Source organism: Papio anubis, chromosome 14 (assembly GCF_008728515.1).
Source record: "Papio anubis isolate 15944 chromosome 14, Panubis1.0, whole genome shotgun sequence".
Lineage (NCBI taxonomy): Eukaryota > Metazoa > Chordata > Mammalia > Primates > Cercopithecidae > Papio > Papio anubis.
In genome coordinates, this window is record NC_044989.1 from 26,223,742 (window position 1) to 26,236,390 (window position 12,649).

Genomic DNA, 12,649 nt, shown 5'->3' on the forward strand with positions numbered 1-12,649 from the left:
TGGAGATAAGTTATTTGTAATATTCCCTTATTTTTCTTTTAATGTGATGATATTCCCTCTTTTATTCCTGAAATTGGAACTTTGTGTTTTCTTGCTTTTTTACTTTGGATAAGCCTTCCTAGGGTTTATCTATTTTGTTAATTTTTTTCAAAGAACCAACTTTTGGCTTTGTTAAATTTCCCTGTTGTCTATTTTCTATTTCCTTCCTTTTATACTCCCCTTGAGTTTAATTTGGCGGGGGATGTTTGATTTTTATTTATTGAAATATAATCACATTCCATAACAGTCATCCTTCTAAAGCGTACAGTTCAGTAGTTTTTAGTATATTCCCAAGGTTATGCACCCATTCCCACTACCTAATTCCAGAATATTTTCATCACCCTGGAAGGAGACTCCACATCTGTGAGCAGTCACTCCCCATTCTCCCTCCCCGCAGCCCTTGACAACCACGAATCTCCTCTGTCTGTATGGATTTGTCTGTTCTGAGCATTTCATATACATTCTTGCATCACATAACACTGTTTCAGTCAAATGACCACTTGCATATACAACAGTGGTCCCATAAGATTATAATATTGTATTTACTGTACCTTTTCTATGTTTAGTTAGATACACAAATACTTACCATTGTACTATAATTGCCTACAGCATTGAATACAGTTACATTCTGTACACATTTGTGGCCTGGGAGCAGTAGGTCATACCATATAGCCTAGGTGTGTAGTTGGCTAGACCATCTAGGTTTGTGTAAGTACACTCTATGATGTTCACACAATGACAGAATCACTTAACGATGCATTTCGCAGAACATACTCTTATCATTAAGCGATGCCTGACTGTAAATGAGATTATACAATGTGATCTTTTGTGTCTGTCTTTTTTCATTTAACATAATGTTTTCAAGGTTTGGGTTTAATTTGCTTTTCTTTTGGTACCTTTTTAAAGCAGAAACCTAGATTACAATTTCACACTTTTCTTCTTTTCTGCTAGAAGTACTTAAAATGATAAATGCTAATATGTTGTATTTTCATTATAATTCAGTTTAAAATGTTTGATAATTTCTCTTTTCTTTCCTTCTTTGACCATAGGTTAAGAAGGGTATTAATTTCCAAATATTTGGAACTTTCAAAGATATCTTCTTATTATTGATTTTTAGTTGAATTTCACTATGGTCAGAGAACACACTCTGTAAGATTTCAGTCTTTTGAAATGTATTGAGACTTGTCTAATTGCCCAGCATATGGTCTGACTTGGTGAGTGTTCTAGGTGCATTTAAGAAGAATGTATATTTTTCAGTTTTGGGTGTGTAATGTTCTAGAAATGCCAGTTACATCAAGGTGGTTGACGGTGGTGTGATTTTTCTGTCTAGTTGTTTGTGATTATCTCTTGTAATAACACTTTTTTTCCCCATGAGAAACACATCTTCAATTTTATAATGACAGTTGATGGCAGGGTAACAGAAAGAAATTCAATTCAAAGAGTTGTCCAAGAAAGCAGCTATTCCTCACATTTCTTACATAGTGTACTCTCTGAAAATCACCAGTGACTCACAGAGCCAGACTTGGGTACTGCAGAGTCCCTGGGCCTCACACTGGAGGTTACCCCTTCCATTTTCCCCATTTCCCTGCTAAATGGAGGCCCCATGGAACTCTAACCTTTTATTTTACACAATTATACTCAAATATCATTTCTACCTCCACTCATGTATTTCCCCTTGACCCACCCTGCTAGCATCCAGGTTTACACTATGGAAACTTAGGCTTGGGTCAGGGATTCATCTGAGAGGCAGGGGGTGAGCAGGGATGATAAATCCCATCTCTCTGGCTCAGCTCAAACCCTTCTTCCAGGTCCTCACTCAGATTCTGACTTTGCCCTGCAACTGACAGAGAGCACTGGTTCCCATTTTTCAGACCCTGGCACTGAGGCAGGAAGGGCCTGTGGTATTTGTGTTTGAGCCTTGGACAGTGCCACCCACACAGTCAGCAACTGCTGAGTCCGAGATTCCCCTGTTACTGTGACAGAGGAGCTTGTGGTCCCAGTGATCCACAAGTGTGTAGAGTACCCTTTCTGCGTCAGGCACTGGGAATACAATGAGTTATAATGGGAGGGTGACTCTTTTACTCCGATAGGGTAAAAATATTGTTGAAACTGCAGTCCTTCCTGACTTTTTCTTAAACTTTGGCTGAAAAAAAAAAAAAAAAAAAAAAAGCCAGTGGGTGAAAACTGATCTCCACCTCAGCAGATTAGCCCTTCTGCTATGAAATAAAAGAAAATAAAATAGAAACGAGGACTGTTGAGGCAGCATCTAGCAGGTGGATGAGTTCAGACAGAAAGCGGTCAAGTGGTCTAGGGTAAAAATGATCACGTGATGATCCATGTCTCAGGAGCCTTTTCTAGGGCTGTCACCAAGAGAAATGGATCACTGCCTGGCGCTGCCTGGATGGCAGGCGGCATGGGGGCCCCTGTTGCTAACTGATCACTGCTCGTGCACCCATAGGCGGTGCTCCTTGCTCCCACTTCTATGTCAGGTCTGTTCTGTGCCAGGGCCCATGCTGCCTCTGGGAAAGCAGCCAAGGGGCCTGCCCTCGAGGCGCCCACCTGGATGGCAATGGCTCCAGGTGTTTTCACTCTGATGTCTCCATGTTTGCCAGAACTCAGAGTGTCAGCAACTGGCAGGAGTCTAGAGGAGAATCAACTAAGGCCCTGTACCCCGAATCCCTGGGTCCACGGTGGTCCCCAGGGCCACAATTTACTCCTGTCCTGAGGTACCCTTGTCCTGCCCTCTCACTGACTCCCCTGATCCCAGCGCTGCTCCTTCCTCTCTCATGCCCACCTGCTGAGGCTCTCTGCCCTCTGCCTGCCCTGGGATTCCTCCCAAGCATCCTTGCCCAGAGTCCTCACATCTAGAGTATTCTCTCCAAAACAATATCTTAGCATCCCATTCTCCTGCTAAGAGTGTCTCTAGTGTGACACCAAAGACCCTCCATGTTTGGCTGAGTCCCCCACGACCTGCCTTCCAGCCTCCTCTCCACACTCCCCTGATGCATCTCCACACCACCAAGTCTGCACTAGTGTTAACTAGAGTTAGCCCCTCTGCCTGGGATGGAGCCTTTCATGGCTTTTTTTCTTTTGAGACGGAGTCTTGCTCTGTCGCCCAGGCTGGAGTGCAGTGGCGTGATCTCGGCTCACTGCAACCCCCGCCTCCTGGGTTCAACCAATTTTCCTGCCTCAGCCTCCTGAGTAGCTGGGATTACAGGCGTGCACCCACCATGCTCCGATAACTTTTGTATTTTTAGTAGAGATGGGGTTTCACCATGTTGGCCAGGCTGATCTCGAACTCCTGTCCTCAAGTGATCCCCTAGCCTTGGCCTCCCAAAGGGCTAGGATTACAGGCGTGGGCCACCGCATCCAGCCCTTTCATGGCCTTTGTTCCTGCCAGAGAGCTGCGATCCTTCAAGGGCTTCTTAAATACTGCCCATTCCCACTGTTCAGTAAAAACTCCTGACTCACTTCTGGGCATTAGGGGCCACCTGGGAGCCTGCTCCTATTTCCCTTCCCATCTGCCCTTCCTCCTTCCTCGGTCTTCCCCTAACTGACTCTGGCTCACCCACTGGGGTGGCTTCCTGGCTTCCTGGGCTAAGTGGATTTCCTTGCCACGAACTGCCTGGGCACCTGTGCCTCCCTTCCCATAATGCTCCTCATGATGGGTGCAGCGGTCATCTTCCCCCTTTGAGGACAGGAGCCACGTCTGTCTCATTCCCCACTGTCCCCCAGTGCCTGGCACATGGCTGCCCTTCAACAGAATGAGTGAATAAATGATTAAATACCTGATTTACAAAACATATTAAAATGAAGATTTTAATAAATTGGAAAAAAATTATGACATTGATGAGACAATTAGGAATTTGATCACTGCCTGATTAGTTGATAGTACTAAGGAATTGTTATTAATTTCTTTAAAACGACAAAATATGTGATATTTATTTGAGTTCTTATCTTTTATAGCTATGTACTGAATATTTACAGATGGAATGGTATGGGGATTGGGATTTTCTTCAAAACAATTTGGGGTGGGGAGGTAGGATCATGGGATGCAAATAAAGCAAGATTGGCCGTGAATTGATGGTAGCTGAAATTGGATGGGACAACATAGGGCCATGATACTGTTCTCCCCACTCTTGTATGTATTTGAGGTTTTTTTTTTTTTTTTTTAACATATATATAAAAGTTAAAAAAAAAAAAAAAAAAGAAGAAGACGATAAGGCCGGGTGCAGTGACTTACACCTATAATCCCAGCACTTCGGGAGGGCTGAGGCAGGCAGATCACTTGAGCAGGAGTTCAAGACCAGCCTGGGCAACATGGTGAAACCCCATTCCTACTAAAAATACAAAAATTAGCTGAGCATGGTGGTGTGTGCCTGTAGTCCCAGCTACTCAGGAGGTTGAGGTGGGAGCATCGCCTGAACCCAGGAGGTTGAGGTTACAGTGAACCATGATTGTGTCACTGCAGTCCAGCCTGGGCGACAGAAAAAAAAATAAAATAAAATGAGACCCAGGGATGGGAGTGGGTGGGAGAGATGGGGCTTTCACATGGTCGGTAAAGGTGGCGAAGATAACCAAGACTTCCCAATTCAGAGAAATGATTTGCAAGTCTGTTCTCAGCACATTCCCAGCAGCATTTTCCTGAGGGCTTTTGCAGCAGAAGACAGTTTTACAATCATTTTCATTACATGAATGCACACTCTTCCTATCAAAGCAGGAGAAGCCTGGGGAATTTTCTGTGTGCTCTGTCTGCTGTTCGCTGGTGTGCAATGGCTTGCTCTGGGGGAGGGAGGAGGGGCGAACATTCACTACCTGGGGCATTAGGCAGAGAAGATTTCCCCCAGGTGTGGTGAGGGGGTCCGAGTGTGCTGTGAAGAATGGAGGATGCAGGGGGCATATTGGTTGGGACTAGAGCAAAAGCGCAGGGCTATGTCCACAGCCAGCCACAGGCTGCCAAGATCGTTGTAAGGGTCCCCTCTATTGCTGCCTTCAGCAGGGACAATGCCTACCCCACATTCTCCAAGAGAGGGGGTGCTAGGCTGGACTACAGCCCACAGACAGGCCTAGGCATTGCAGGAGCATCTCAGGGGTGGGTGCACTGGGTATTCTGCCTCCTTCATCAGGGGCGGCAGATAAGTTTCCAAATAGTAGCTGTATTTTTCATCAAGAGGGAGCGCTCCCTCATTTTACTGGGGAAAATAAATCTGACGTGGAGTCGGGGGTGGCACCTGCAGCCAACAGTAGGGGGAAATCTTGTCCCCAGTGCCTCAGCTGCAACCCTTCCCTGTACAATCACTCAGCAGGCCCACTGCTCCTTTCCTAGCTGGTCTCCCTCTACCACTTCCTATAGCCTCTGCTCTAGCTACATGGTGTGATATCCCCGACATAGAACTTGGCTGCAATTCTCCTCCTCTAGCCTCTGGTCTGGTCAGTCCCTCACCCAGAATGACTTCACCTTCCTCCATCACCAATTCCTCACTTCCTGCATCTCCATGGGGGCAAATAGGGGCGGTTTTTCAAGACCCAGCTTAGGCACTTCCTCCTGCTCCTCTTCCTGCTCCTATTCCCTGGTCTCTGTAGCTCTAAGTAAGCTGTCATCCTCTAAACATTATTGTGATTTACCCCCACCCCTGGCCCTCCTGTATGCTGCACTCATTTCATCTCTGTGTGTGTTTCTTCTCCTCTGTCAGACGGTGAGATCCTGCCCCAGGTGTGGTCACAGTAAGGTTCGGAAAGAGGCCTGAGCCACCATGCCTGGCCCTTTCACGGCCTTTGATCCTGCCAATGAGCTACCATCCTTCAGTGGCTTCTTAAATACTGCCCATTTCTCCTGCTCAATAAAAACTCCTGCCTCCCTTCTGGGCTCCAGGGGCCAACTCAGAGTCTGCTCCCACCTCCCTTCCCATCTGCCTTTTCTCCTTCCTCCGTCTTCCCCTAACTCACTCTGGCTTACACATGCAATCCCTCTCGCTTCCCACCTATGGGCTGGAGGTGAGCTTGCTAATATTTGTGAGGCCTGACCAGGCGCAGTGGCTCACGCCTGTAATCCCAGCACTTTGGGAGGCCAAGGCGGGTGGATCATGAGGTCAGGAGTTACAGACCAGGCTGGGAAATATGGTGAAACACTGCCTCTACTAAAAATACAAAAATTAGTTGGGCGTGGTGGCGGGCACCTGTAGTCCCAGCTACTCCAGAGGCTGAGGCAGAAGAATCGCTTGAACCCAGGAGGCGGAGGTTGCAGTGAGCCAAGATCGCATCACTGCACTCCAGCCTGGTGACAGAGCGAGACTCCGTCTAAAAAAAAAAAAATTTGTTAGGCCCCTTTGGAGCCCTGGAAGATTTTCTGGGCTAGGGAAGTTGATAGAAGGAGTAAGAGCCAGGGTTCTTGGTTCTTGGGCCTTGAGGCCTCTTCCAGTCCCTTGATCCTCCTTGGATAGAAAGTTCTGGGGTGGGAGCTCATAGTTGGGGAAATGGAGCCAAAGAGTGGCAGTGCCACAGCAGAAGAACTCAAACCCATGACACAGTGAATTCCGCAAAGACAGAAACCGTGTCTGATGTCTGTCTTGAAGATGCTCAAAAGTTAGGGCAGCATGCAGAGGTGTGGCCAGTTTCTGAAATGCAATGTACCGTGGCAGAGCAGTAGGAAGAATGTGTGCAGAGTACTGCTAGAGGAGCAGAAGGCTTCATGGAGGAGGTGGCATGTGAGCTGGGCCTTGAAGGATGAGCAGAATTAATGGGCTTTCTCAAGGTGGAGGGTGGTCATTCCAGGCAGAAGAAACATGATCCATGTCTCAAGGCTTGGAGGTGTAAAAGGGTGTGGTATCTTTTGGGAATGGCTGGAAGTTGAATGTAGTGGGAACATAGCAGGGTGGGAATCAGGGGTAGGGTGGGAAGAGAAGTAGGAATGAAAAGGTGGAGGTGGATGCCCTGCAAACCTTCGTGCCAATTCCTAGCCACGGGGGATTATGTGGAAGCCAGGTCCAGCCTTCAGACGTTCTTGTCTCACACAGAAAATCCCCAAACCTCATGTCTTGGCGAGAAGGCTCAGGGGATGGAAAGAGAAGGGAGACATCAGGGCTGGCCCTGGACAGTCTGTCACTTGGTTCCCTGACAGTCCAGGTCCCTCAGCCTTGGGGCTCAGCACTGGACAGAAGGTTGGGCTAGAAGAACTTCAGGACCCCTCACACCCTGCGTTCTGTGGCTCTGTCATTGACGTAGGGAACCATCTCAGGTGTTGATAAAGGAAATACCTGAAGCTAATACTTCCTCTCTTTGAGTAGCAACCTGTGGTCAAGATGGCTCCTTCTCACACAGCCCACTCCTGATTACTGCTGGGAACTGTAGGCCTCTGAGCTAAATGAGGATCACTGTCTCCATTTTGTTAATGGGAAACCCAGCTGAACCCTGTGGCCTGCAGGCACAATGGAGATTCACTCAGGACTCCCTATCTCCTGTCTGACCCAATGGGATTGTAACTCCTGGAAGGCCAGCCTGGCCCCTTCACCTCAGGGTCCCAGGCCTGTGCACAAATATCAGCATGTTCAGGAAATGCACTAACAGGGCAGGACCAGCTTAGGAGCAGCCAGGGGCAGTAAGAGCTAAGAGCTAGATATAGAACTGGCTGGGAGCACTGAGGAACCTGAGCGTGGGGCCGACTGACCTGAGGGCAGTGGGAAAAGAGGTGGCCACAGGCAAAGCTGGTGCACGCCCAGCCAGATGAGAACAGGAGTCTCGGGGGTCTGCCTGCCTGGGTTCCTGCACAACATCTCAGCAGAGGCTCCTACAGAGCTGAGGCCAGGCCCAATCTGCCTGCTCCTGGCACAGGCTGGAACCCATCAGATGTGTTCTTCTCTTCCCTTTATATCTCACGTGGGGCCCTCTGCTCACTCCTGGCCGACAGGGGGAGAAGGCTGGACTGGAGAGAAGATACTCAGGGGCCAACAGCTGCTCCCAAGGAGAACGGGAATGGCTGCCTCACACACACATTGGCTGTTTGAATACTCTTCTCTCAAACTCTTCCATACCTATGGTTTCCCTGAAGCAGTCTAGTGAGGTGCGCGTTATTATCATGCCCATTTTACAGATAAGGAAACTGAGGGTCAGAGGGGTGAAGTAAGTGGCAGAACCCAGGTAGAATCTAGAGCTTCTGACTCCACATCCAGAACTTTTTCCACGATAGCCCAGCAGGGCTCTTTCCTTAGTGTCCTGGATGGCACAGCACAGAAGGTCAAACCATATTTCAACCCGCTGCTCTGGCCTACCTGGGGCCTCTGCCAATGGGCACAACTCACCAAGGGCTCCCTTACCCACCCCAGCATTTAGCTTCACTCAAAAGCCTTGGGGAGCCTGGGGCCAGTGTCTGCCTCTGCATGTTTACCAGTTTCTTGTTTCCCCCTGCAGAGGACCTGCTCAGCCCCCAGTGGTTGCATGTGCCGGGAGATGCTGCAGAACGTCGTAGAGTGGGTCCATTCCCTCTGAATTGTGGTCGGTGTTGGTCTTTTGGGATGCCTACAGCTGTCAACTGCTGGACGCTGCAGGTGAGCGGCTGAGGCATCTCTGGTTGTAATAAAGGAACTTTCTGGAAACTGCTTGTCATCTGCCTATTCCTGCTGCCCAGCCCCCTTCCCCGGGAGCTCTGCTCATGGCCACCTCCTGCCGATGTGGAGCTTGGAAGCAATTTCTCTACTCAGTCCAGAGAGCAAGGGTTGCAAATAGACTAATTCCTGTTTGGTCAGTGAGGCTAAGGGCCCAGCCCTTTGCTGCTCCAAGGAGAAGATGGGTGTCAGATAGACAAGGTGCTGCCTCCCAGGTGGCCCAGGAGGAGATAAAGAGCTTGCAGGATTGAGTACTCAGGATGGGATCCTGAGAGCTGGGACCACCGTGCCTCAGCCCCTCTGTGAATGCCACGCACAGTGTTCTACCCCTGAGTCTTGGTTTCTCTGCCTGCAAATGGGCCTGTCCAGTGCAGACTGGACTGTCTCAGCACAGCTGCAGCAGGATGGCAACCTGTAGCTTAACTACCCCACGCTATGCTGCCCGTGGAGCTCAGGGCCACATTTCACATATGAAAGGACACATTTGCTTTTTCTAAAGCCAGCATGAGCCAGCAGGTGGCACACAGAGAGAGGTCCAGGGTGCTGCAGAGAAAGCAGTCAGTGGGTTGGGGTGGGAGGCAAAAGGCAGCCCAGCCCACACCTCCCTCTCCCTCCTGCCTGACCTCCTCCTGCTGGCAGGGCCACTGCCATCACCTCCACCCCTGCCTGTCCCTATGAACACAAGCTGCAGTGTGGGCATCCCAGGGCCTCTGAGCAGGTGATGTGGGTGCTCCAGGGCTCTTGCTGGAATGTTCTGCCAATGGCCTCTCCAGTCCCTTCCAGCAGAGGTGCAGACATGTGTCCAGCTTGGGCCCCAAGGTTCACTTCGCTCTTCAGTATGGTGGGGTCCTCTCTGCCCCCTCTTCACCACTCTCAGACCCCTCTCTTGGGAGAAGGGGCCGTGTCTAGTGAGAAGTACCCCCAACCCCCAGGGCTGGGGAGCAACCACATGAAGAGGCAGAGGTGGGTGGTGAAGGACACAGTCAGCCTGGCCCTGCCTTACCCCAGTTAAAATGCTCAGGGGCTCCGCTGTCCACGGGGTCAGGTCCCGCCTCGCATCCTTGCCCTGCCTGACTCTCTGGCCTCCGCTCCTGTATACTCTCTGGGCTGTAGACACATGGAACCTCTTTCGGTTCCAGAGTTTCAGCTCCTCTCAGCTCTGGGCACACCGTTTCCCCTGTCTACTCAGTCCTCACCTCCTCTCCTAGCTCCCTCCTGCTGGTCCCTCGGGTATCAACTGAGTGTTGGTTCCTCCGGGAAGCCTTCCCTGACCACCAGTCACCAGCCTGGGTGAGGGTGCTGCTTCTGTAGCATGCATGCTGCACTCACCCCCACCCTCTGTCTCACATGCCTGTGCTGCTTGTCCCACGCCTGCTCAACAGATGCAGGCTCCTTGGGGCTGGGGCTGGGTTGGGTTCAGCTCTGTGTTTCTACCCCTATCCTTGGGACACAGTAGATCATGATAAATGGTCACTGAAAACACGAGTGAAAAGGATGAGAAAAGACCAGACAGAAGAGCGGTGAGGGTTTCCTAGGGTCCCCACCCACGAATAGATGTAAGAGAAGCCAACAGTGTCCCCCATCACTCTGGGGCCCAGGGAGCTACTGGCTGCCTGGTTTCTCCCGGCCACCCTGGGTGTCCCAGGCTCCAGACCTGGCCCCTACCCTGTGCTCAAGGAAATCAACCTGCAGGAGAGGGAGAGAGAGGAAGAGGGGGTCCTGGGTCTCCCTGAGCTCAGGGATGTTGTTCTCACTTCTGCCTTCCCAGACAGAGGGCTCTGCACCCTGCCTGGGCACTGGCATGTTGGCAAGCGCAAGGAGACACAGGCATGGAAGCACAGGGAACTCAGATTTTCCAGAAATCACAATGGCCAGTCAGTCCCAGGCAGATAACTACCTGTGAAAAGGCTCATTGTCCCAGGCCCTGCTAGAACTTTTCCCACTCATCCTCCCAGCCCTGTCCCATCCCCGGCCACCTCCAGAGCATGCGCCGGGCCAACTCTCAGAGCTGGCGTCCCTCTAAGACAGGGGCTTCCCTACCTCGGAAAGTCACTTTGGCGATCCGGTCTCCCCTGCCTCGCAGCTCCGACACTGTCTTGAGGTGGATGAGCAGGGCCATGCTGGTGTGAGCTGCCTGGCACTGCCAGGCAGGAGCAGCAGGAAGGAGCTAGCTGGTGGAGTGCGGCTCACACGCCTCTCTCTTCTCTGCCGCTGCCTCCTCCTCCTCCTCCCGACCCCCCTCCGATGCTGCCCACAGAGACCAAGGCAACCAAGCCGAGCTAAGCTGCTCCTGCAGCGACTCACAGAGCCTCCCAGCCCCCGCCCCTCCAAGTTGTCAGCCCAGCGTGTGTGTATCAGTGTGTGTGTGCGTGTGTGTGTGTGTGTGTGCACCCAGTGTGCAGCCTGGGAGTGCGGCAGAGTTGGAATTCATTATTCAGCAGCCGCCAGCTCCCAGATAAAGCTCTGTCCAGCCTCAGGTGTCTTCTCCCAGCTCCTGGAAGGGAGGCTCTGCCCACCCCTCCGCAGGGCTCTGCTGCTTCCCTACTAAGCAAGCCCTGCCACCAGCAGTGGGCACAGAGGAATGGGCGTGCGCATGGGTGGGGTGGGTGTGGGGCAGGGGGCACTCCCACCCACAGGAGCACACTACAAGAAGAAGGAAATGTGTTTGTCCACCTATGCCCGCCTCTTCCCTGCTGGAGACTGTGCCCCCAAGAGGCTGGGCCCTGAGCCCTGCCCTGGGATCACTGTTTCTGAATCTCAGGAAGCAGAGAGGCTGGGGCCGCTGCCTGAGGGGAAGCTCAGGACCAGGCCACGCATGATGGAGATGCGTAGTTGTGGAGACAGCAGAGGCTTATGTGCTACGAGGGGCCATGTTTAAGGATCCAGGGCACTAACCTAGCCCCACCCCAAGGCTGGGGGTCAGGCAGGCTAGTGAAGGTAAGCCAGGCTGATGTTTGCTTTCCAGCCAGAGGAGCAGAATTGAATGGCCTTCTGCTCTTATAAGCTGCTAGGGGCAGGAGAAGGGATGTCTACAGTGAAATTTCTAAGGACCAAAGGAGAACTGCCCCCTCCTGTCTTCCAGCAGCATGCACCAAGGAAAGGGACCCTGGGGGCCAGAATCCCTGATGCTGGAGGCTGTGCTGGGTCATCTGCACCCTTGCTCTTGCCATTCATTCTTGGTGGAATGCCCCCCACCCCATCCTGGACTCAGTTCGAGCGCCTCCTCCTGGAGGTGCCTCTGCACCTGCACCCCGGCTGGGTTGAGGTGCTCCTCTGTGCTGCTCCTTCCTCCTCTCATCTTACTGAGTCCTGGGGCTGCTTCCCTTGCCTCTTCCCCTACTGACCTCAGGAGGACCCTGGAGCACAGCATCCCTCTACCCCAGAGCCCCACATGGTATCCTGTGCACCATAGACTGCCCAATAACTGTTGAAAGGAGAAAAGAGTAAGCTCAGGGATCTACCTGAAACAGAGTCTAAAGGTTTAAAAGAGAAATACTAATTTTTCACAGCATGGTAACAAGAGGTTACTTCCTTTGAATTCTACATTCCAAATAACCTACAGTATGTCCCAAGAGCCTCCTTTCCTCCTAGATATTTCCTTGCTACTGTGCCCTATTTTTCTTTTTCTACTTATGTTTTTTTTCCTTTGCCCTTTTTCCTAACCAATTCTTGCTTACCTTTCTCACATGTATCTAATCATATTGAATTTTAAAATGTCTTAGAGTATTATGTTTATTGAATACAAGTGAATGCTAAATTTTCAAAACCTGGATAAGTTTAATATCTTTAAAAAAAACCACCTAAATTCACTAGCATTTTCCATCCATGAGGTCATCAGGTGATCTGTGTTTTTAAGGCTTGGTGGCTACAAGGTAAAACAACAACAACAACAGAAAATATCTCCTTCCTTGGTTCTCTGGAGGTCCTGCCCTGAAGGGAGTGAAATTCATGAGGCCTCTTACAGACCCTGTGCATCTTTAAGTAAAAGCCCATGAACCTGCCCTAGCCAAGGC

General features: G+C 50.7%; 1 protein-coding gene across 1 annotated transcript in view; it reads right to left on the minus strand.

Annotated features, from left to right (window-relative positions):
* OTOF (otoferlin) overlaps positions 1 to 11,216 on the minus strand; it is a 101,190-nt gene extending 89,974 nt beyond the window's left edge. The window contains exon 1 of the mRNA XM_021924676.2: positions 10,677 to 11,216. Within this exon, the coding sequence (XP_021780368.2) occupies positions 10,677 to 10,755 (79 nt within the window). The 5' untranslated portion in view covers positions 10,756 to 11,216. The remainder of the gene's footprint in view (positions 1 to 10,676) is intronic.
* Positions 11,217 to 12,649: the final 1,433 nt, after the last annotated feature.